Source organism: Stegostoma tigrinum, chromosome 5 (genome assembly GCF_030684315.1).
Source record: "Stegostoma tigrinum isolate sSteTig4 chromosome 5, sSteTig4.hap1, whole genome shotgun sequence".
Classification (NCBI taxonomy): Eukaryota; Metazoa; Chordata; class Chondrichthyes; order Orectolobiformes; family Stegostomatidae; genus Stegostoma; species Stegostoma tigrinum.
Window position 1 is genome coordinate 126,666,002 of NC_081358.1, and position 25,054 is coordinate 126,691,055.

Consider the following 25,054-nt stretch of genomic DNA (forward strand, 5'->3'; position numbering starts at 1 on the left):
TACGTGACAAACAACAACACGCTCCAGGCACAAATCATCCAGTGTCACAATGACAACACTCGGAAACTATTGGAGTAGCAACTCATATTCCGCCTTGGGAGCCTAGAACCCAATGGCCTAAATGTGGAGAGATAATGGGAACTGCAGATGCTGGAGAATTCCAAGATAATAAAATGTGAGGCTGGATGAACACAGCAGGCCAAGCAGCATCTCAGGAGCACAAAAGCTGACGTTTCGGGCCTAGACCCTTCATCAGAGAGGGGGATGGGGAGAGGGAACTGGAATAAATAGGGAGAGAGGGGGAGGCGGACCGAAGATGGAGAGTAAAGATGATAGGTGGAGAGAGTATAGGTGGGGAGGTAGGGAGGGGACAGGTCAAGGAGGTGGGATAAGGTTAGTAGGTAGATGGGGGTGCGGCTTGGGGTGGGAGGAAGGGATGGGTGAGAGGAAGAACCAGTTAGGGAGGCAGAGACAGGTTGGACTGGTTTTGGGATGCAGTGGGTGGGGGGGAAAGAGCTGGGCTGGTTGTGTGGTGCAGTGGGGGGAGGGGACGAACTGGGCTGGTTTAGGGATGCAGTTGGGGAAGGGGAGATTTTGAAACTAGTGAAGTCCACATTGATACCATTAGGCTGCACGGTTCCCAGGCGGAATATGAGTTGCTGTTCCTGCAACCTTCGGGTGGCATCATTGTGGCAGTGCAGGAGGCCCATGATGGACATGTCATCTAGAGAATGGGAGGGGAAGTGGAAATGGTTTGCGACTGGGAGGTGCAGTTGTTTGTTGCGAACTGAGCGAAGGTGTTCTGCAAAGCGGTCTCCAAGCCTCCGCTTGGTTTCCCCGATGTAGAGGAAGCCACACCGGGTACAGTGGATGCAGTATACCACATTGGCAGATGTGCAGGTGAACCTCTGCTTAATGTGGAATGTCATCTTGGGGCCTGGGATAGGGGCGAGGGAGGAGGTGTGGGGGCAAGTGTAGCATTTCCTGCGGTTGCACTTCCTACAGACTAAGGGGGTGGCCATGGGCACCCACATGGGCCCCAGCTATGCCTGCCTCTTTGTAGGTTACGTGGAACAGTCCCTCTTCCGCACCTACAGGCCCCAAACCCCACCTCTTCCTCCGGTACATTGATGACTGTATCAGCGCCGCCTCTTGCTCCCCAGAGGAGCTCGAACAGTTAATCCACTTCACCAACACCTTCCACCCCAACCTTCAGTTCACCTGGGCCATCTCCAGCACATCCCTCACCTTCCTGGACCTCTCAGTCTCCATCTCAGGCAACCAGCTTGTAACTGATGTCCGTTTCAAGCCCACCGACTCCCACAGCTACCTAGAATACACCTCCTCCCACCCACCCTCCTGCAAAAATTCCATCCCCTATTCCCAATTCCTCCGCCTCCGCCGCATCTGCTCCCACGATAAGACATTCCACTCCCGCACATCCCAGATGTCCAAGTTCTTCAAGGACCGCAACATTCCCCCCCACAGTGATCGAGAACGCCCTTGACCACGTCTCCCGTATTACCCGCAACACCTCCCGCCCCCGCCACAACCGCCCTAAGAGGATCCCCCTCGTTCTCACACACCACCCTACCAACCTCCGGATACAACGCATCACTCTCCGACACTTTCGCCATTTACAATCCGACCCCACCACCCAAGACATTTTTTCCATCCCCACCCTTGTCTGCTTTCCGGAGAGACCACTCTCTCCGGGACTCCCTTGTTCGCTCCACACTGCCCTCCAACCCCACCACAGCCAGCACCTTCCCCTGCAACCGCAGGAAATGCTACACTTGCCCCCACACCTCCTCCCTCACCCCTATCCCAGGCCCCAAGAATGACATTCCACATTAAGCAGAGGTTCACCTGCACATCTGCCAATGTGGTATACTGCATCCACTGTACCCGGTGTGGCTTCCTCTACATCGGGGAAACCAAGCGGAGGCTTGGAGACTGCTTTGCAGAACACCTCCGCTCAGTTCGCAACAAACAACTGCACCTCTCAGTCGCAAACCATTTCCACTCCCCCTCCCATTCTCTAGATGACATGTCCATCATGGGCCTCCTGCACTGCCACAATGATGCCACCCGAAGGTTGCAGGAACAGCAACTCATATTCCGCCTGGGAACCCTGCAGCCTAATGGTATCAATGTGGACTTCACCAGTTTCAAAATCTCCCCTTCCCCTACTGCATTCCTAAACCAGCCCAGTTCGTCCCCTCCCCCCACTGCACCACACAACCAGCCCAGCTCTTCCCCCCCCCCCTCCCCCCCCACTGCATCCCAAAACCAGTCCAACCTGTCTCTGCCTCCCTAAGCTGTTCTTCCTCTCACCCATCCCTTCCTCCCACCCCAAGCCGCACCCCCATCTACCTACTAACCTCATCCCACCTCCTTGACCTGTCTGTCTTCCCTGGACTGACCTATCCCCTCCCTACCTATACTCTCCTCTCCACCTATCTTCTTTACTCTCCATCTTCGGTCCGCCTCCCCCTCTCTCCCTATTTATTCCAGTTCCCTCTCCCCATCCCCCTCTCTGATGAAGGGTCTAGGCCTGAAACGTCAGCTTTTGTGCTCCTGAGATGCTGCTTGGCCTGCTGTGTTCATCCAGCCTCACATTTTATTATCTTGGCCTAAATGTGGACTTTACCAGTTTCAACATCTCCCCACACCTGGCCTCATCCCATGACCAACCCTCTCTCTCATCCCCACTTCCTTCACCTGACACAATCTTTCCCACCTTTCTGCTCCTCCCACCTAACTGACCAATCCCCACCACTGCATATCTGCACTCACCTATCACCATCCCACCTACCTTCACCAGCTCCACCCTCTCCTTTCTCTATTAATTTCCTAGTTCCCTTCCCCTTCCCCCTTTTCTGAAGAAGGGTCCCAACCAAAAATGTCAACTTTCCTGTTTCCCCTGATGTTGCCCGGCCTGCTATGTTCCTCCAGCTCTACATTGTGTAATCATATGAACTAGAGGTTCTATTCTCACAGTTGATCTGTTTAGTTTAAATGCCCCTATTTCATTATTCTTGAATATTATGTCAACTTGTTCAATCTCCCAATCAAATGCCAAAGCAATTATTTAACTTTTTCCACAAATGCTACTCGCAGGATTATCCTGTCTAAAGGGATATCCTATTGCCAATGCAATGTCCATTTACAGAGAGCAAATAATCAAACATTTGTATACTAGTTGTATACTAGTTTGTGGTCTTACGATGAAAGATTTGTCTGACTGGACATGTTTTGCACTCAAGTTTAAAAGAATGAGTTGATTTGATTGAAGTTTACAAGATACTGAATCATCTTGACAAAGTGAATGTAGAAAGAATTTCTTTTTGTGGACAAGTCCAGAACTAGGGGACACTTAACATTAGCAGTTGCTGTTTTAGTACAGAGATGAGGAGAAATCTTTTCGATCAGAGATATGATGTGGAAACAGTACCTCAGAAGGTGGCAGAGGTTAAAGTTTTGAATATATTTAATGCAAAATAGATAGATTATAGTTGGGCAAAGGAATCAAAGGTTATCAGGGATAGATGGAAATTGGAATTTGAAGCACAAACAGATCAGCCATGATCTAAAGTGAATAGTGGAGCAGGCTTGAATGGTCCAATAGCCTACTCCTGCTCCTCATTCACACGTTTGTAAAATTATGGGTCTATTGAATCAGAAACCCAGGCAAGAGAGAGTCATGTGTGAATACATTTTTTTTAAACAAATATAATGTTGAATCTTGTCCAATGGAATATTCGAGGTATAACAATACAATGGTTCGAAACAACAGTTTAATATACTGAACTTCCACCCTAAACTTTGGTCAAATATTTCAAAATTTCTTTCAAACCTACCAAACAGACTCCTGCCACCTATGACAAGGACTAAAAGACATTACGGGATACAAAATGAAACAGACTAAGATAGCAGACAAAGACTCATCCCTCCCTGATGCGCTCAATGCTGTCTATTCACGGTTTGAGCCGAATGCCAGTGGCCCTGGTGCCACGTGCCCCAACAGCCCCAGGCACATCTGTTCACTGCTGCAGATGTCAGATTGCTCTTCCTAGGAGTCAACCCAAGGAAAGTGAAAGGCCCGGATCGTGTCCCCGACCGAGCACTCAGATCCTGTGTGGACCAACGAGCAGAGACATTCACCAACATCTTCAACCTCTCCCTCCTACAAGCAGAAAACCACCATTATCCCTGTACCTAAGAAAGCACATGTAAACATGTCTTAATGACTATTGCCCAGTGGCTCTGACCTCAATAATTGTGTAGTGTTTTGAAAGGCTGTTCATGGCCCACATCAACTTGTCTCCCAACCTGCCCCGACCCCCTATGATTTGCCTATGACTTAAGACATCCACAAAGGATGCCATATCCCTAGCCGTGTGCTCATCCCTGGAACATCTAGACATCAAAGATACCTACATCAGACTCCTGCTCAGTGACCTCAACTCTGCCTTCAACACCATTATCCCCTTCAGACTGATCTCAAAACTACATGACCTTGGTCTCAGCTCTACCCTCTGCAACTGGGTCCTCCAATTCCTGACCAGCGGATTGCAATCAGTGAGGATATGTAACCGCAACTCCTTCACAATAACACTCAACACCGGAGCCCCCCAAGGATGCGTCTTCAGCCCCCTCCTGTGCTCCCTGTACACCTACAACTGTGTTGCCATATTCCGAATGAATGCCATCTACAAGTTTGTTGATGACACCTCCGTAGTGGAACAGATATCTAAGAACAATGAATCAAAATACAGAAGGGAGAGAGAGAGTTTGGTGACGTGGAGCAATGAGAACAACCTCTCTCTCAATGTCAGCAAAACTAAAGAACTCATCATTGACTTCAGAAAGAAAGGAGGAGAACACATTCCCATCTACATCAACAAAAATGACACAGAGTGAAGAGCATCAACTTTCTTGCAGTGACGATAACTGACAACTCGTCCTGGACATGCCACGTAGATGCGATAGTTAAGAAGGCACAACTCCTCCGCTTCTTCCTCAGGCAGCTCAGGAAACTCAGTATGTCCATAAGGATCATCACCAACGTCTACAGATGCACAATTAAAAGCATAATGGCTTGGTACAGCAACTGCTCTGCCCAGGACAATAAGAAACTACAGAAGGTGTACACAGCCTAGACCATAATCAACCCAGGCCATCACAGAAGCCAACCTTCCATCCATGGATTCTATTTACATGGCTTGCTACTGCAGAAAGGCAGTCAACATCAAAGACCCATTGCACCCCGGTAATGATCTCCTACAGCCTCTTCCATCAGGCAGAAGATATAGAAGTCTGAACACACACAACAGCAGGTTGAGGAACAGCTTCTTCCTGGCAGTTGTCAGACTGCTGAATGGACTCTCCAGCCTAAATAATGCTGATCTTGCTAACGTTGATCGCGCATAGCACATGCGCTATGCAATGCAACCTGTGTGCCTTTGCCGAAGTCTTTTTGATCTGTACATCCTTTGCTTAATATGATCTGCCTGTACCGCTCGTAAACAAAGCTTTTCACTATATTTCAGTACATGTGACAATAAATAAATCAAATAAATTAAATCAAATTATTTTCTATGTTCATATATGTTATAACCATCCATTTTCTAGATGTACAGAGTCAGAATCATACAGCATAGAATCAAATCCTTTAGCCCAACATATCCACGCTGATCAGGTTTCCTAAACTGAACCTAGTCCTATTTGCCTGAATTTGGCCCATATCTCTCTAAACCTTTCCCATTCATGTACCTGTGCAAATGTCTTTTAAATAAAGTAATCGAATACAGAAATTGCAATATTTTTTGGAATAAATCACAATGCATATGGATGTGTTTTTTTTAATACAGCAGAGTAATAGCAGTCTACAGAGTGAAAAATACAATGAGTTTTCCTCACCATCCAGTTAGTCAACATTTCCACTTGTACACAATGAAAAGACTCAGTTCTCAATCCCAGTCTTAAACAGCATTACAGTAACAGTGAGCGATAGGTAGGCAGAACATTTATAAGTCCTAGATCTTCCTAGAATCAAGTCACTTGTCAATTGCAAGTTCCTCTGTTTATGAAATACTGTTACTACAACCAGGGACACATTAAACCATTGAATAACTTACATCAGTTCATTAACATTTTTGTAATTTCAAAACTTTCCGTCCCCTGAGTAACGTGTGTACCAGAGCAAAACTGTTGGTAACATTCTCCAATATAATCAAATCAGAAGATTCACATTTAGTTTATTACATTACTCATGTCAGACAACTCAGTTATTTAATTTTACTGTTCAAATAAAACAGAAATTGCCACATTATAGAATTATACTACTATCTAAGTAAGGGGACTTAAATCCCACGATCTTAAGTTTAGAAACACAGGACAAGGCTCTAAATCACGAATAAAATTATTTGCTGAGTAACAACCTGAAAATTCAGAAATAAATAAATAATCCAACATAACCAGCAACAGTTCAGGTGAGCTGCTTAGTCAAACAGAAAGACCTCACGTCTGTGCCAGTTGGACAAGGTATCAGCCGGCAACCAGTGCCTATGGAATCATAACGCAGCAAAGAGTCAACAGCTTTAGGAAGCGGGGAAACCTGGTGCAATAAACATTCACGGCTGTTGGACAAGCCACATAAGGTTATGTAGAATTCAGGAGCCATGTTATTTGTGATTTTATTACTATTAGATCGTGCCTCAGAACTTTTTTAAAAAAAATACATTTTAACACCAAACATGGTAGTATTTTCAGATGATATCTGCATCCAGTTTATGTTCTTATTCAGTGGCTCTCATCTCCCAGATAATGGTCCATTGATAAATATAGCATAGGCATCATCTAATAGGATGAAATCTTACTTACCCTGTTAAGAGCAGATACGAATACCATCATATGACAAAAAAACGACCAGTAGATAAAGAGATGCTGAGATGCTACAAGACAATTTCATTTGTCCATTATCTTGTTTTCAAGATTTCCTTTAAAAATGTATGAATTTTTACAACTTATTTTGTTTCTCTTGCATCTGATCTACAACTGAGGTATTTGGATTTTTTGTTTAAAAAGTATACCAGAAGATCTCAAAGAACATCTTAGTGTAGCGGCATCACAGGTTTGAAGAAGCTTTTAAATAAAAAGACCTTGCAGATACTGCACCTTTCATTCATAATTAACAAATGACCCTGAGCAGAAATGAACTCAAGTCCTTTGCTGCTGGTGTTCTGTGGGGTCTGATATAAAAGAGAATTTAAAAAGTGCTAACAATATTTTACATATCTGAAAATAACGGTGGTGTAAAATCTCAGCAAATTAAAAATATAATTAGTGCAACAAAAATATGGCTATTAACAGGCAAAAGCCATGAACACTTTTTCCTTCCTGACCTTCTGCTACCTTAAACAAAGCACATTCAGAATCTGTCCAAGTGATGTAAATGAGTTCTGTGCTTTGTTAAACTGCACTGATATTACAGTTAGGTGTCAGTTGAACTGCAATCAAACTGGGGAAAAAAAGCAAGGCCACTTGATAATCCTTGGAATCCCTAAGCCTGCTTCTATTTAACTACCTATAAATGAAGAAGCAACAGCTTCAATGCATCTTATTTATCAGCGAAACTGCCCCTATGCATCCAAAGACATTCTACATGCTTAGGTTTAAGGCAGCCTTCATGAGCTCAGGCCAACCACTATTGCCTTTGCCATGTAGTTACAGCATAAAGTGCAGGAACAGATTGTGTTCAATCACATATGCACTGAAGAGGACTTCTATTTGGCAAAGATCACTGTGGAATAGCGTCTTTCAATGATGCTAACGCAGTATGAATACGCACATGAAGACGGTTTTCAAAATCATAACCAGAAAACTCTTCCTGCAGAGAAGAAAATGAGAATTAACTGACAGGCATAACATGAATTTTCTGAATCACCAACATCTGCTGAAGACAGCTTAAATTCAATCATATATTGATATTAATGTAAAGTCACCTAAGGTGCATCCACAGACACAGAATTAAATAATTAGAAGTAAACACTGAATATTCAGAAATAACTAACTTGCCTCTGTTTTGCATGGTGTAAGTTTAAAAGTTACTTCAAGATTTCAAAAATTGTGTTCTCTAATCTCATTCTGAAACTGTCCAGTTAGAACATTAAATATATGCATACCAGCAAGAACCAATTGTCTGAGGATACTGGAAGCCAGAAGGAACTCAATCTAACATGGGTCCCATGAAATACCTAGATTAAAAATGTTCAAGTGAAAGGTTTATCTCCTAACCCTGACACACAGTTGAACAGGATGTGATTTACTGGAAGAGACATAAAGGAGATTCACCAGGATGATGCCTGCGCATCTTAACTATGATTAGAGGCTGCATAAGCTCAGATTGTTTTCTTTAGAACAGAGAAGGCGTAACAGAGGTGTGTAAAATATGAGTGGCATGGACAGGGTGAATACAAACAGAAATTTCTGGAAAAACTTAGGAGGTCTGGCAGCATCTGTGGAAGGAAAGCAGAGTTAATGTTTCAGGTTCAGTGACCTGTCTTCAGAACTGATTGTGGCTAGGAAAAGCTTGGTAAATATATGGAAAGGTTGAGAGTTAGGGTTAGTTGAAGGGTCAGTAATAAGAGGGCATAATTTCAAAGGTGAAAGGCAGGGAGTTTGGAGGGGATTTGAGAGGGTGATGGGAATCTGGAATGCGCTGATGGGAGGGTAGTAGAGGTGAGAAACTTCTAAAAAGTAATTAGACAAGCACTTGATTTGTCATAACATTCAAGGCTTTGGGCCTAGTGAGGGTAAATGGGACGAGTGCAGATTTACAGTGGCTTTTGTCAGTGTGGACTCTAAGGGCCAAATGACCGATTCTATACTGAATAATTCCACGATTCTAAAAACTTGTGTGTGGAGGACCGGATCCTGCAAATGTACATCATTGGAAGACAATGACCTTACAGCTGGTAAGGAATAGATCTGAATGATCTTTCATTCACAGAACTGTACAGAAAAGAAGATGGCTATTTGGGCCAGCAAGTTTACACAAATTTCAAAAATTATCTAGTACTCCTACTCCGTGTTCTTTCCTATGTATTTTCCAAATTTCCTTTCCCATCTATTCCCATGCTCACTAAGTCCACCTGTTCAAGACAATCCATCTCTTGATCCCTCAATTCTATTTCCACTGATCTGACAATCGAACTTACCCTCCTGATGCCCACATTAACCAATATTGTAAATGGTTTGCTCTCACCCTTTCCTTTAAATCTGTAGTTATCAAACTTTCCTCAAAACAAAAAAATCCCCTTGGTTTCTTCCTCTGTCCTTGAAAATCCCCAGCATCCCTTTTCTTTTTGAGGGTCTTGACTGTGTTTTCACTTCCAAAATGTGTTTTTTAAAACTTCTTTTCCAGAACTCAATTGATAAATCCCTCCAATCCGAATTCTTCCCCTATCACAGTACCAAAGTGATGCTAAATCAAGTTGTAAAGGGCAAGTAACATTTGCGCCACGCAAGACCCCGCACTGTTGATTTCCAATAACAGAGGGTCTAACCAGCTTTGACAGTTGGACACAAGGTAGCATTGTGGCTTCATCAGTGTCCGGAGTAATGCTGGAGTGAGATTGTGTAGCAAGGCAGCTAACGGGGTAACAGAGCATGGCAGTGGTGATGGCCCAGCATGGGCCTGGAGCAGCCGAAGATGGCAGACAACAGTCAGTGGTGATAGCCTTGTGAGTGCTGGTGAGAACAGGCATGCCCAATGGACAGCAGCAGTAATTAGTGGCAAGGGCAGCTGGCGAACACAGGCGGGTCTTAGTCCACCCTAGTGCCGGGGAGACTGAGCCCTCTTAGGAAAAGCCCAGCCTGGAGCATCTGCAGACTCACGGCTTAAGAAAGGACTGTGGTGTTTGACTTTTTAAACTTTCTTCATTTTCTACTTTTATACTAAGAAGACTGTAGTGATGAACTTTTTAATTTATTCCCTTATTTTTCTACTTCTGTAACTAAGATTTTGTACCAAGCTTCTTTGTACCATAGATGGCGCTGTATGTCAACACACTACGCTTTTCACTGTACTCTTGTACCCAGTCCTTGAGTACACATGACAATAAAACTTAAACCTAAATCTGAATCTCAAACCTACCATCCCCTTCAGTTAAACATCCTTAATATTGACAGCTGGGGCTCCAGCAATTGTTGTTAGGGATACCATTCCCAGAAGCCAAACCAGTCACCATATAAATACAGAGATAATGGGAACTGCAGATGCTGGAGAATTCCAAGATAATAAAATGTGAGGCTGGATGAACACAGCAGGCCAAGCAGCATCTCAGGAGCACAAAAGCTGACGTTTCGGGCCTAGACCCTTCATGAGAGGGGAATGGGGTGAGGGTTCTGGAATAAATAGGGAGAGAGGGGGAGGCGGACCGAAGATGGAGAGAAAAGAAGATAGGTGGAGAGGAGAGTATAGGTGGGGAGGTAGGGAGGGGATAGGTCAGTCCAGGGAAGACGGACAGGTCAAGGAGGTGGGATGAGGTTAGTAGGTAGGAGATGGAGGTGCAGCTTGGGGTGGGAGGAAGGGATGTCATCTTAGATGACATGTCCATCATGGGCCTCCTGCAGTGCCACAATGATGCCACCCGAAGGTTGCAGGAACAGCAACTCATATTCCGCCTGGGAACCCTGCAGCCCAACGGTATCAATGTGGACTTCACCAGCTTCAAAATCTCCCCTTCCCCCACCGCATCCCAAAACCAGCCCAGTTCGTCCCCTCCCCACACTGCACCACACAACCAGCCCAGCTCTTCCCCCCACCACCCACTGCATCCCAAAACCAGTCCAACCTGTCTCTGCCTCCCTAACCGGTTCTTCCTCTCACCCATCCCTTCCTCCCACCCCAAGCCGCACCCCCATCTACCTACTAACCTCATCCCACCTCCTTGACCTGTCCGTCCTCCCTGGACTGACCTATCCCCTCCCTACCTCCCCACCTATGCTCTCTCCACCTATCTTCTTTACTCTCCATCTTCGGTCCGCCTCCCCCTCTCTCCCCCTATTTATTCCAGTTCCCTCTCCCCATCCCCCTCTCTGATGAAGGGTCTAGGCCCGAAACGTCAGCTTTTGTGCTCCTGAGATGCTGCTTGGCCTGCTGTGTTCATCCAGCCTCACATTTTATTATCACCATATAAATACAGTGGCTACAAGGCGTGAGGAATTCTGCACCAAGTAGTTGACCTCTTAACTGTCCAAAGCCTATTTATCCCCTCTACAAGGCACATCAGGAAAATGATGGAATGTTCTCCACTGGTCTTGATGGCCTCAGCTCCCACAACATTTATGAAGCTCAGTAACATCAGGATAAAGCCATTGGTACCCTATCCACAGCCTCCAATTTCCACTGCCTCAAACATCAAACTCACTGTGGAAACAGTGTTCGCTGTTTACAAAAGGCACTACAGCAACATTTCTGCCAATGGCCCCTTCCAAACATGCAATATTTGCCATCAAGAACAACCATAGCAGATACATAAGAACACCTCCAATTGTAAATTCCCTTCCAAGCCACACACCATCCTGACATAGAACTGTATCATTATTCCTTCAGTGTCACTGGGCCAAAATCCTGGAATTCCCTGGCACGTTGGCTCAGTGGTTAGCACTGTTGCTTCACAGTGCCAGGGGCCCAGGTTTAATTCCAGCCTCGGGCGACTGTCTGTGTGGAGTTTGCACATTATCCTTGTGTCTGCGTGGGTTTCCTCCCACAGTCCGAAGATGTGCAAACTACGTGAATTGGCCATGGGAAATTGCCCGTAGTGTTCAGGGATTTGTAGATTGGTGGGTTACTGGGGGACGGGTATGGGTGGGATGCTCTGAGGGTTGGTGTGGACTTGTTGGCTGAAGGACCTGTTTCCACACTGTAGGGATTCTGTTCTATAAAAGAATATTTCTGGGGTGTTCCTCACACCAAGAACTGCAGAGGTTCAATAAGGCAGCTGATCACCAACTTTTCAAAGGCAATAAATGCTAACTTAGCCAGCAATCACCACATCCCATGAATTAATTTATAAAGGTATCCCCTCTGCGTGTGACAAAGTTAAACATTCCTTCTGAGGGAGGGTCACCAGACCCGAAAAGTTAACTCTGTTTTTCCCTCCACCGATGCTGCCAGACCTGCTGAGCTTTTCCAGCAACTTTGTTTTTGTTCCTAAACATTCCTTCCTTGATCTCTCTGCAGTCTATGACCTACACTGCCTCTAAACTGTGTGGCCATGCCACAGGGAAACCTTGCACATCAATCATGCTCCCAGAAGCCCCACGGTCTGCACAGGAGCAAGAAAAACCAGAGGGAGCATTGCCCGATGAATAAAGGGGATGTAATGTATTTAGATTTTCAGGAGAGTTGTTTGATAGGATACTAAACTTTAGGTTACTTAAGAGCCCATAGTCATGCATTAACATAGATGGAGAACTGACTAACTAACAAAAGATAGACTTGGGGTAAGAGGGACATTTTCAGGATGGCAACCTGTAAGGGTTGCAGTGCCACAGTGATCAATATTATATATATATATATTTAGTTTGTGGCTGAAACAAAAAGTAGGTAGGAAGGCAAGTGGTAATGATGACAGAGTCTGAAGAGGGATATGGCCTCGTTAAATATGTGGACGAAGAATTGACAGATGGAACATAATATGGGAAGCTGTAAGGTTACGCATTTTGGCAGGAAGGACAGAGTAGCTGTAAATTAGTTAAAACAAGAAATGGTTATAGAAAAATACAAAACATAGGAATTTGGGAGTCCACGTACATGAAATTGGTGTATGAAGAGAGATTGAATTAGTTAGCATTATATTTGCTGGAATTCAGAAAAATGAAGGTGGTAGTGGTGGGAGTTGGGGGAGTCTCATAGAATACTATAACATTCTAACAGGAGTAGCCAGGGTAAATACAGGAAAGATGTTCCCAATAACCAGGGAGTCCAGAATCAGGGTCCCAGACTAAGGTTATAGGGTAAGCAATTTAGGACTGAGAGGAGGAGAAATGTCTTCAGCCAGAGAGTAGCAAGCCAGTAGAATTCTCTACCACAGCTAGGTGTTGAGAGCAAAACATAAAATATTTTCAAGAAGGACTTAGATATCGTTCCTAAGGCTAAAGGTATCAATAGGAGAAAGTGGGAACAGGGGACCGAGTTCAAAAATTAGCCATGATCCAAATGAATGGCAGAACCGGGATGGTGGACCAAAAAGCCTCTTACTCCTATTTTTCATGATTTTTCCCTATGGCATGCCACTTCTTCTACAGCCTTTTTTATGACTATATTTCCCTGGTTCTGGACTCCTTGGTCATCACAAATATGCTTCTTGCATTCACCAGTCTAGTCTTGTTAGAATTTTAATCGGTATCTATTAGAACCTCCCCACTCATTCTTCTAAATTACAGCAAAGGAGTCCTAACTGATACACAACCTGTCCATATACTTTTGTTCTCTTATCCGAGGAATCAGTTTGGTAAATCCTTGTTACCCTCCATCCATAAACAGAACATCCTTCCTCAGAGAAGGAGTCCAAAACTACACACAATGCTTCAGGTGTTTTCGTACCAACACCCTGTATAATCACAGCTAAACACCCTTAGCTCCTGTATTCTAACCCTCTTTCTATGAAGGCCAACATATTGCTTACCTTCTTCATCATCTACTGCACCTGCATCCTTATCTTCAGCAACTGGCGTAAGAGGACAACTCGGTCTCATTGCACCTCCCCCTTTCCTAGTCCACCACCATTCAGATAATAATCCACCTTCCTATTTTGGCTACCAAATTATACTTCATCTAAACAGGGATCTTTTTTTCATGGTAAGTCTTTGTTCTTTGAGACAAGAGGAGTCAGCGCTGTGAAGTGCTATTTCCAATTTACGACACCATAAAAGTATTTTATAATAGGGGCTCATGTGGAACATAAACACCAACATGGACTAGTTGGGTCAAATAACCGCCCTTGTGCCGTATATAATGTATATAGGCAGTGGTGTAGTGGACTAGTAAGCTACTAGGAGGCTAATGTTTTAGGGACATGAGTTGATTCCCACCATAGCCAACGGTGAAATGTGAATTCAGTAAAAACCGGAATTAAAAATTTGCCTAATGTTGATTGTTGTCAACAAAGAAAAAGTCATCTGGCTCACTAATGTCCTTCAGGGAAGAAAATCAACTATTTCAATTAGCCTGGCTTGTATGAGATTCTATACCTGCAGCAACATTTTTCATTCTTAGGAAATATCTGGGTAACTAGGGACGGGCAATAAATGCAGTCAAGCCAGCAAAGCCCACATCCCATGAATGAACTTTTAAAAAAAGTGCACATTGGGACAAAAATAAAAATTGCCGGAAAAGCCCAGCAGGTCTGGCAGCATCTGTGGAGAGAAACCAGAGTTAACATTTCAGGTCTGTGATCCTTCCCCAGAACTGATGAAAGTTTGGATAATGTTTGTTTATATGCAGAAGACTGGGTCAGGAGAGGGGCTAAGGAGTAAACGATAGGTGAGGATAGAGCTCAAAGAGAGAGAAGAACAGTTGGACTGACGAAGGAGTGGGTAACAATTTGGCTAGGAGGGTGAATAGCTGTTAAACAGGGACTGCTGGTGGCTAACATTAGGTGGTGTGATAACAAGGCCTGGTTGTGGGGGTTAGGGTAACAACATGGGAGAAGTCAGGCCCTAAAGTTATTGAACTCAATATTGAGTCCAGAAGGCTGCATGGTCCCCAAGCAGAAAACGAGGTGCTGTTCTTCCAGCTTGCACTGAGCTTCGCTGGAGCACTGCAGCAAGTCAGAGACAGAGATGTTGGCCAGGGAACAGGGTGGTGTGTTGAAGTGGCAGGTAACTGGAAGCTCAGGGTCTTTCTTGCGAACAGAATGCAAGTATTCTGAGAAACGGTCACCCATTTTCTCAAACGTAGAGGAGGCCATTTTGTGAGCAGCGAATGCAGTAGACTGGATTGTGTGGAGTGCAGGTAAAGTGCTGCTTCATCCGGAAGGTAAGTTTGGCTACTTGGATACTGAGGACAGAGAGGAGGTAAACAGATCAGTCTTATACCTCCTGTGGTTACAGTGGAAGGTGCCGTGAGACGGGGGGATTTATGGCAGGGGGTGCAGTTGGTGGTGGTGTTGGAAGAAAGGGAAGAGTGGACCAGGGTGTCCCAGAGTGAACAATCCCTGCTGAAGGCGAACAAGGAAAGAGAGGGGAATATCTGTATCTGGTGGTGGCATCTTGCTGGAGGTGGCAGGAATGGCAGCCAATGATCTTCTGGATATGGATGCTGGTGGGATAGTAGGTAAGGACAAGGGGAACCCTACCACTTATGCTAAGCAAGGGAGGAAATGACGGCTTAAGGGCAGGAGATGGGTCAGGCCCGGTTGAGGGTCCTGTCAACAATTGTGCTGGGGAATCCTCAGTTGAGAAAGAAGGTGGACATTTCAGAGGCGCTCTCTCATCAAAGTTGGCATCGTTAGAACAAATGGTGACAGAGAGAGGGGAACTGGGCGAATGGAATGGTCTCTTTACAGGGAGTAGGGTGTGAGGACGTCTAGTCAGTGGGTTTATAGCAGATATTAGCGTCCAGTCTATCCCCGGAAATTAAAACAGAGATGTCAAGGAAGGGAAGGAAGGAGTCAGAGATAGACCAGGTGAGGGTGAGAGCAGGGTGGAAGACGGAATTGAAATCGATAAACCTGTCCAATTACGGAAGAGACAGAGAAGCAGCATTGATGATATTGTCAATATATCTGAGAAAGAATTGTGGTAGCGGCTGAAATAGGCCTGGAACAAGTCATTTTCCATGTACTCCACAAAGAGACAGACATAACTAGGGCCCATGCAGGTACCGATGGCCATCCCGACTTGAAGAAAATGAGAAAAAAAAGAGTTAAAAGAAAAGTTGTTCAGGATGCATATTGGTAACTAAGTTTAAACTGGAAAAGATCAATGCAATCTGTTTAGCAGAAGTGGGTGGCACAGTGAGTTACATATTGTATTTACACTTCTGACATTTCTTCAAATGTTGTGTGACTCAACAGGACAAGTCTCTCACTGTCTTGACTAGAAAGGTCATGCGTGAAATGAATCTGGACAAATTAGTTGGTCATTATCTGCTTTTACTACTCATCTAGACTGGAGTGCCCTTAACATGGTAGATATGTAGCCAGTCAATCAGTAATACACTTCACAAGGTTGGGTGTTTGCTTGCAGTGTTTTCATGCAAGGATTTTGCCAAAGTCAAAAATATCCAAACTACAAAGAAAATGGACAGGAGTTTCTAACTTACCTTGGCTTGGTACAGTAAAGTTCTGCCTTTATCCAAAGTCTATTGTTAAAAAAACAGTAAACACATTAACAATATATCTTTCGCCAAAATAATGTCAATAAAGTCACAAATGCAAGTTATTATTTACATTCAATAATACAGCATCTCTAGAGAATAACTTTAAGGTTTTAAAACAGGAACAGGCCTCGACCCTGTTCTGTCATTCAGTGAGATCGTGGCTAAGCTGTGGCATAGCTCCATACATTTGCTTAATCAAAGTTTCAAATTAACAACTAATCCAGCATCCCCTGCCATTTTTTCTTCTTTATTCATACGTGGGATGAGGGCGTCACTTCTAGACCATCATTTATTGCTCATCACAATTGCCCAGAGGGCAGTTATGAGTCAACCACATCATTGTGGGTCTGGAGTCGTGTGTAGGCCAGACCAGGGAAGGATGTTTTTCCCGAAAATTGGTAACAGATTTATGGTTATCATTAGATTTTTAATTCCAGATTTTTTTTATTGAACTTAAATTCCACCATCTGCCGTGGTGGGATTATCTTGGTCTCCAGATTAACAGTCCAGCGGGAAGACCACTAGACCACTCCCTCAATTTGTGGAAGATCGTTCCAAACCTCCACTTCCTAAATGGTCTGGCCCTGATTTTTTAACAATACTCTCTAGTTCTAGAATCCTCAACAAGTGGAAACAGTTTATCTTTACCTACTATATTTTCACATTAATATCTTGAAGACTTTGATCAGATCACTGCTTAATCTTCCAAATTCGAGAGCAAAGAGGCCTAATTTGCATAATCCCTCTTTATAACTTAATCTCTGAAGTCCAGCAATTATTCTTATAAATGTACACTGTACTCCCTCCAAGGCTAATATATCATTCCTAAGGTGTGGTGCCCAGATCTGCTTACAGTCCTTCAAGTAGAGTCTAATCAGGAATTTGTATAGCTGCAGTGTAAATTCTGTGCCTTTATACTGCAGTCTTCTGGATATAAAGGCCAGCATCCCATTAGCTTTCTTGATTTTCTGCACTGTGCATGGTATTTTAAAAATCTGTGCGAGGATGTATAGTCCAGGTAAGTTGGTGGGTTTATAGTGGATGTTAGTGTCCAGTCTAACCCTGGAAATTGAAACAAGATGTCGAGGAAGGTAAGGGAGGAGCCAGAGATAGCTCAAGTCTCTTTGGACATCTATTGTACTTAATTTCATACTATCTGGATAGTAGCCTGCTCTATCCTTTCTTGGTCCAAAACGGATAACCTCACACCTGCTTACACTGGTCTCCACCTGCCACAATTCTGCCCATTCACCCAGTCCATCAATAACCCTTTATAATTTTAATGCTATAATCTACACGATCTGCAATGCTGATAACTTTGTGCCATCAGCAAATTTGGATATGCCATTATACAATGTACTGCTTCCATTGCCTCACAAAGTCTATGTGAAATTTGGGTCATGAGTAGGAACAGTTAAATCAGACAAATAAAACTAAACCCTTAAGAATCTGGGTATATATTGTAAATTAAAAACTAAATGCTCAGAAAATCAATATAGCTGTCAAACATGGATTAACAGTATGTGTAATACTTTCAGGTTTACAAATAGTTACAGCTTTGATAACACCCACTAATTTGTAGTACAATTCTTTGTCAAATAGAGTCTGTAAAATGGAGGAGATGTAACATTTAGCTAGCTTTGTCTAATGCTGGATTTACATACCTCTGGATTTTCTAATAACTGACATCCAAGTTCATAGCAAGCATACGGCTGTATGTATGCACTGTTCTGTCGACTCAACTCATCCTTTATCGCTAGCTGAAAGAACTGCAAGAAGAAACCAAGTTACAATGTGGAAACATGTAGCTCATATTGGCATATAAATATGTATTACAGAATATGTCATTATGTATTGAACAGGTGTTTTCACATTTATTTCTATACACAGATAACACCATGCAACCATAGCTGGACGGGGATAGAAGAAGGACTTAAAATGAGATGTCAAAAACTGTGGCAAGTATTACCATTACAGTTTGGTGAAGTTTGGGGTTTTCAAGTGCATTTTTCCTTACAAGCAAGTTACAGGATACAATTGTAAGACCAGGCAGCATTAACATAAGCCAATTTTATTTAGAGCAGCAAAGCAGTAATTGAGTTGTAAATCTACCTGTACAATAATAAGTTTCTTACTGTGCTTAATTTTACTGAATGTGTTGGTGATGAATAGAAAAAAAATTCAAATCTTAGAGTGCTTTACAGCACATGTTGACCTGTTAAAGACAAACCGTACGTACACACCTGAATAGCACCATCTGAATTTCCTAGACATTTGTGTATTGCACCAAGGAGTAGGTGTTTTAACCCAATCGTTAATGGCTCATGCATTTCTTGACAAGCTGCATAAAAGGACACATTGGATTGTCTGTTATAAAACCGGATTCACTGTTCATGTTCCATTCAGAATAAAAGTCATTCATTATAGGAAAAAGTAACTGGAAAATGCATACTTTGTGAAGGATTACTACTTTTAGTAAATCTCACAAAATTCATTTTGCTTGCATTCATTCCGATAAAATAAACAACATATTCTCAGATTATACTATTGCAAAACTACACATACTCAACATGCAGTATTTGGTCAAGATAACAAAGTGTGACGCTGGATGAACACAGCAGGCCAAGCAGCATCTCAGGAGCACATACTTGGTTAATATTGTTACAGATTAGAACATAGAACATAGAACAGTACAGCACAGAATAGGCCCTTCAGTCCACGATGTTGTGCCGACCATTGATCCTCATGTATGCACCCTCAAATTTCTGTGACCATATGCATGTCCAGCAGCCTCTTAAATGACCCCAATGACCTTGCTTCCACAACTGCTGCTGGCAACGCATTCCATGCTCTCACAACTCTCTGCGTAAAGAACCTGCCTCTGACATCCCCTCTATACTTTCCTCCAACCAGCTTAAAACTATGACCCCTTGTGTTAGCCATTCTTGCCCTGGGAAATAGTCTCTGGCTATCAACTTTGTCTATGCCTCTCATTATCTTGTATACCTCAATTAGGTCCCCTCTCCTCCTCCTTTTCTCCAATGAAAAAAGTCCGAGCTCAGTCAACCTCTCTTCATAAGATAAGCCCTCCAGTCCAGGCAGCATCCTGGTAAACCTCCTCTGAACCCTCTCCAAAGCATCCACATCTTTCCTATAATAGGGCGACCAGAACTGGACGCAGTATTCCAAGTGCGGTCTAACCAAAGTTTTATAGAGCTGCAACAAGATCTCACGACTCTTAAACTCAATCCCCCTGTTAATGAAAGCCAAAACACCATATGCTTTCTTAACAACCCTGTCCACTTGGGTGGCCATTTTAAGGGATCTATGTATCTGCACACCAAGATCCCTCTGTTCCTCCACGCTGCCAAGAATCCTATCCTTAATCCTGTACTCAGCTTTCAAATTTGACCTTCCAAAATGCATCACCTTGCATTTATCCAGGTTGGACTCCATCTGCCACCTCTCAGCCCATCTCTGCATCCTGTCAATGTCCCGCTGCAGCCTACAACAGCCCTCTATACTGTCAACGACACCTCCAACCTTTGGTTAAATCAAATTAAATATTCTCTTTCTGGTGGTTTCATGCATAATTAATTCAACAAGAATCAGGAGCTTCAAACTGTCAATGTGCCAAGTTTCCTATGGAACATAATGGTCAGGGCTGCACTCAAATGCAAAGCAAAGCCTATTTACATAAAGCATCGAGAGGACCAATAGATTTTAGGCAATGATGCTATCTCACAATGTACAAGCTAATAAATAACTATTCAGTAAATTCAAAGAGTATCACACCCAGTATGCTGTGATGTTAGTGGGAGGCAAGATTGGAGACAAGGAGGTGTACAGTGCGTCAGACCCTACTAATCCTGGCCAGAATGGAAATAAGTGCTTAATTTCCCCTTTCAGATCCCCCTGCAGACAACACTGCTGTAACAGGACTCTACTACTATCCTCCTCCAAAGATTATCTTGCTCACAAAATTATCCTACTTAATTAGGAGACTGCTGTCGTTTGCATTTTGAGTGGAGTTTGCTTCAATTGGTAGATCTGTTTTGAAATAGACACTGACTGTTTCCTCAATAGATTCTCTGTTGCAAGTCTTGTCAGGTATCCTGCTGGCACATCCAACTGGCACAGTGATGGAAATAAATATTTCAGATAAGGTGATGAATACAACATTCACTTCTGATGAAGTGGCAAGTTTAAAGTTTTACCATACCCAGAAGGTTAGAAGACAGGTGGGTAATTATACTTTTGTTCTAAATCAAACAAGTGAATTCAGGGAAATAGGTAAGTTTTTTTTAAATTTGTGCAATACAGATAAAATTATGCTGATTGAACAAAACAAATCTAATAGTGATGTGGCTTTAAGCGGTCATCAAGCAGTTTGCAATTTGTTTCCATCTTGTCACATCAAATGTCTTAACTTGATCTTGAAATATTGGAAAAGCACGTGTTTAGATGACAGGGGTTACTCATTGTTTTGTTAAATTGCTGGTAACCACTCACTAACGAGTATGATTGTCCACCTAGGAAATGCTGTGTCACTGATCATGGGTTCTCTGAGTAGCTATCTAGCTAATGAGGCTGATTCAGCTTCTTGAATCTTACATTTGACATGTGTTTCCAGGAGATGAATTGATCCTTGACCTTGAAATCTCTGGCATTTCTTTTTTGGCTCCCTTTCCGCACTTCCTCCTGCTAACAGGCATTCTCAAAGAATTGTGTTCTGTCGTCCAGAAGCTTCACAGAACCCCTACAGGAAGAGGCCCATTCAGCTCATTAAGTCTGCACCGACTCTCTGCAGAGCATCCCATCCCACTCTATCTACAGTACTGGGGCGATAGATTCAGAATCACTGAGGACCGAGTTGAGGTCTTCATCCAACAAGTTGTAAATATTTAGAATTATTTATTCCAGGGAGCTGTGGTTATGAAGTCATCATGTAAATCCAAGACAGAGACAGTTAGAGTTTTGGATACTAACAAACCAGGGTATACAGGGATAGGGGAGGCAGCCAATGTTTGTGTATACATTCTGCAACAATCACTTGCAATGACAGGGTAGCTTTAGGGGCTGTAGCATTTACTGCTGCTTCTGTTCTTCTGAAAAAGATTTTTATCATCCCTTTTTTGATTGTAGACAAGAATTAATTTCAATATAGCTTGTTCAGAATTTAGCAAACTAGCTGTGAATCATTTAGTCAGCCTGCATAGCAATTTTTACACCATGTTATCTGTGTAAACTCGAATTTTCATATAAATCACAGAATTATTACCATGCAAGAGGTATTAATTCAGCCATTGCCTGTACTCTGGCTGCTCAACAAGACTGCGGGTCAAATGGACCGTTTCTGTGCTTAGACTCTCAACATACTACACAACGAAACCTGTGTGAAGTTGTAGGTTCAAATAAACGTAAAGTACTGCAGATGTTGGAGATCTGAAATAAAACAATGTTGAACAAACCCAGCACGTCTGACAACACACGTGGAGAAAGAAAGAGTTAACATTTTAAGAACCTTATGACTCTTTTACAGAACTAGAGTTTGAAAATGATAACTTTAGCAGCATCTCTAAAGAAAGAAAAACACAGTCTCTTTAGCTTTCCTGTTTAATACTGCAATAGTAGGCTACCTTGATTCATTCGCTGCAGGTTCGAAGGGGAGCAATTGGCAAGTGCTTTCCACAAATACAGCACTTCAATGACAGCAAGGACACATAATTCTTTGGTGGGCTTCTCCTTTTGGAATCTTTCAGCCTGCACAGAAATTAATGAACATTAAAAAAAAATTAATTTTGCTTCTTTTTAAAAAAAGGACAACAAACCCATAGAAATTGCTGGCACTACTCATCAAGTTTAGCAGTTTCTGGAGAGAAACAGAGTTAACATGTGAGTCAGGTCCAACAAAACAAAAACCACATCAAAATTTTAAAGATAATAGGAACTGCAGATGCTGGAGAATCCGAGATAACAAGGTGTAGAGCTGGATGAACACAGCAGGCCAAGCAGCATCATAGGAGCAGGAAGGCTGACGTTTTGGGCCTAGACCCTTCATCAGAAACGTCAACCTTCCTGCTCCTCTGATGTTACTTGGCCTGTTGTGTTCATCCAGCTCTACACCTTGTTATCTTAAAATTTTAAAGATGGTTTCTCTGTCTACAATGCTGCTTGATCTGCCAAGCATTTCCAATCTTTCAGTATCCACGGGGTTTGGTTTCTGCAGATCCATATACGCCCTTCACAAATAGGAGCAGATTTTCTCCATCAGTTTGTTAAGCTGATCTGTGTCAAATGGAACTCAATCGAGATGATTGTAAGGTGTTACACTTGGGCAGAACAAACAGAGCAAGGGAACACTATAATGAACAGCAAGACCCTGGAAAGCACTGAGCATCCGACTGATTTTGGTGTGCAGGCTCTCAGGTCTCTTAAGATATCAGGACAGGTAGATTGAGTGGTTAAAAAGGCACATGGGATAAAATCATAAATTACTGGAGAAACTCAGCAAATCTGGCAGCATCTCTGGACATAAAGCAGAGTTGAAGTTTTTAGTCCAGTGACCCTTCTTCAGGGCAGAAGAGTTCAGATTTCCAGCATGCACAGTTCTTTGTATTATTGTACGGAATAATTGACTTAATTAGTCGAGGCATAGAATTTAAGAGCAGGGAGGTTATGTTCGAACTGTATAAAACATTGGTTAGACCACAGCTAAAGTACTGAGTGTCGTTCTGGATTCCACATTAGAAGAGGGGTGTGATAGGGTCAGGAGAGATTTACCAGGATGTTGCCTGGATTTAAGAGTTTTGGTCATAAAGAGATACTGGACAGACTGGGACTGTTTTCCTTGGAGCAGAGGAGACTGAAGGGAACTTTCCCCTCAATGGAGAGGTCATAGAAGTGGTGGATGCAGGTACAGTTACAATGTTTAAAAAACATTTGGATAAGGTTATGAATAGGACAGGTTTGGAGGGATATAGGCCAAACACCGGCTGGTGAGACTAGTTTAGTTTGGGAGCACAGTTCGAATTAGACAGACTTAAGGGTCTGTTTCCAAGCTGTTTGACACAGATTTAAGGTAAGGTGCAGGAGGTTCAGAGGTGATGTGAACAACTTCTCTTCCCACCTACAGGGTGAGACTCACTGCTTATAAAGGGTGGTAGAAGCAGAAGCTCTCATAACATTCAAGTAGTATTTAGGTATGTACTTGAAATACCAAGAAGTACAAGGGTATGGGCCACTGTGTTGGAAAATGGGATGAGAAAAGTTAAGCGGTTTGCTTTCACCAGCATGGACACAATTGGCTGAAAGACCTTTTCCTTTGCTGTTTTTCCCAATGACTCTGACGCTGCCTTAAATGGGAGACTCCTTATTTTAAACAATGCCCTCAGGTGCAATGGGCATCCGGCCCCAATAAAGAATATGTGAACCATTAATTTCAAAATTGCTAATCAATTCTTATACAGAAGCATTTATTCATCTCTCCATTTGAGAAATTAAAGAAAAACTAAACCACGTCAGTCTACCTTTCGGGAGGAAAATTGCTCAATTTGATTATTCTTCCTCCTGAATAACTTCTGGACTTCAATGAATACGTCTTGTGCCTTGTCAGTTTCACCTGTTGCTCCCTGGCATGCTTGATCAAAGAATTACAAAAAATCTCATTTTATGCAACAGGTCAAAATATAAACACACAACTGTGCAGTAATAAAGTAAAAGTGAAGCAAATGTAAAAAAGACGGTATTAGATTCTGGGCCACATTCCAATTAACTTTTATTCATCATTAAAACTATTTTTCACTAATTACGCATAACTAAATTTAACAATTAATATTTTTAGGAATACAACTTTTACTTTGGGAACCAAACATTTTAATTGCACAATAGAAGACAAACATCTGGTTTGTGAAACTATAAACAAACCGAAAGTAATTGCAAATTCAAAGGCTGGTCTATGTTTGCTTTAAGGAGGTTGTAATGTAATGAATTATAACCTAAACAATGGCCTCTCTCTTTGCATTTAGGGGTCAAAAATATTCATATGCTTTGCCAGGAGTAAGGGGAAGTTTTGGACTGGGAAATAGTTGTTTGAGTCTCTTTCAGGGCATCCAAGTGTGTCACACTGTTATAGGTTTTTTTTGACAGGGTTTTCTAAACTGAGTGATTTCTCACACATACAGGCATTTAAAGTCTGGATCTAGAGCAGCAGAAGATGACAGAGAGAGAGAGAATGTGCCCAAACCTGTAAACCAGTATAAAAAAAGCTATCAGGGTATTTTCTGATTTGAGATCACTAAGTAAGAATGCAGTAAGAGCCATGAATTTATTCATTTGTAGGATGTGGGCATAGCTGGCTGAGCCAGCATTTCTCACCCATTTCTAGTTGCCCGTTGAGAAGGTGGTAGCGAGCTGTCTTCTTGAACTGCTGCAGATCCCTGCTATGGGTTGACCCACAATGTCCTTAGCGAGGGAATTCCAGGATTTTGACCCAGCAACAGCGAAGAATCGGCAATATATTTTCAAGTCAAGATGATTAGTGGCTTGGAGGGAACTTGATGGTGATGGTGTTCCCATATATCTGTTGCCCCATTCCTGAAGGTGCTGTCTGAGGATCTTTGGTGAATTTCTGCAGTGCATCTTGTAGATAGTACACGC

General features: G+C 42.9%; 1 protein-coding gene across 3 annotated transcripts in view; it reads right to left on the reverse strand.

Moving 5' to 3' along the window:
- Positions 1-5,836: 5,836 nt before the first annotated feature.
- Positions 5,837-25,054, reverse strand: part of ttc39c (tetratricopeptide repeat domain 39C) — a 111,191-nt gene continuing 91,973 nt past the window's right edge. For all 3 annotated transcript variants that reach the window (XM_048529948.2, XM_048529951.2, XM_048529950.2), the window contains 6 exons: positions 23,926-24,035; positions 22,036-22,159; positions 18,640-18,737; positions 18,061-18,165; positions 16,340-16,378; positions 5,837-7,894 (listed from right to left, as the gene is read on the reverse strand). In XM_048529948.2, coding sequence (XP_048385905.1) covers positions 7,805-7,894; positions 16,340-16,378; positions 18,061-18,165; positions 18,640-18,737; positions 22,036-22,159; positions 23,926-24,035 — 566 coding nt within the window. In that variant the 3' untranslated portion in view covers positions 5,837-7,804. The remainder of the gene's footprint in view (positions 7,895-16,339; positions 16,379-18,060; positions 18,166-18,639; positions 18,738-22,035; positions 22,160-23,925; positions 24,036-25,054) is intronic.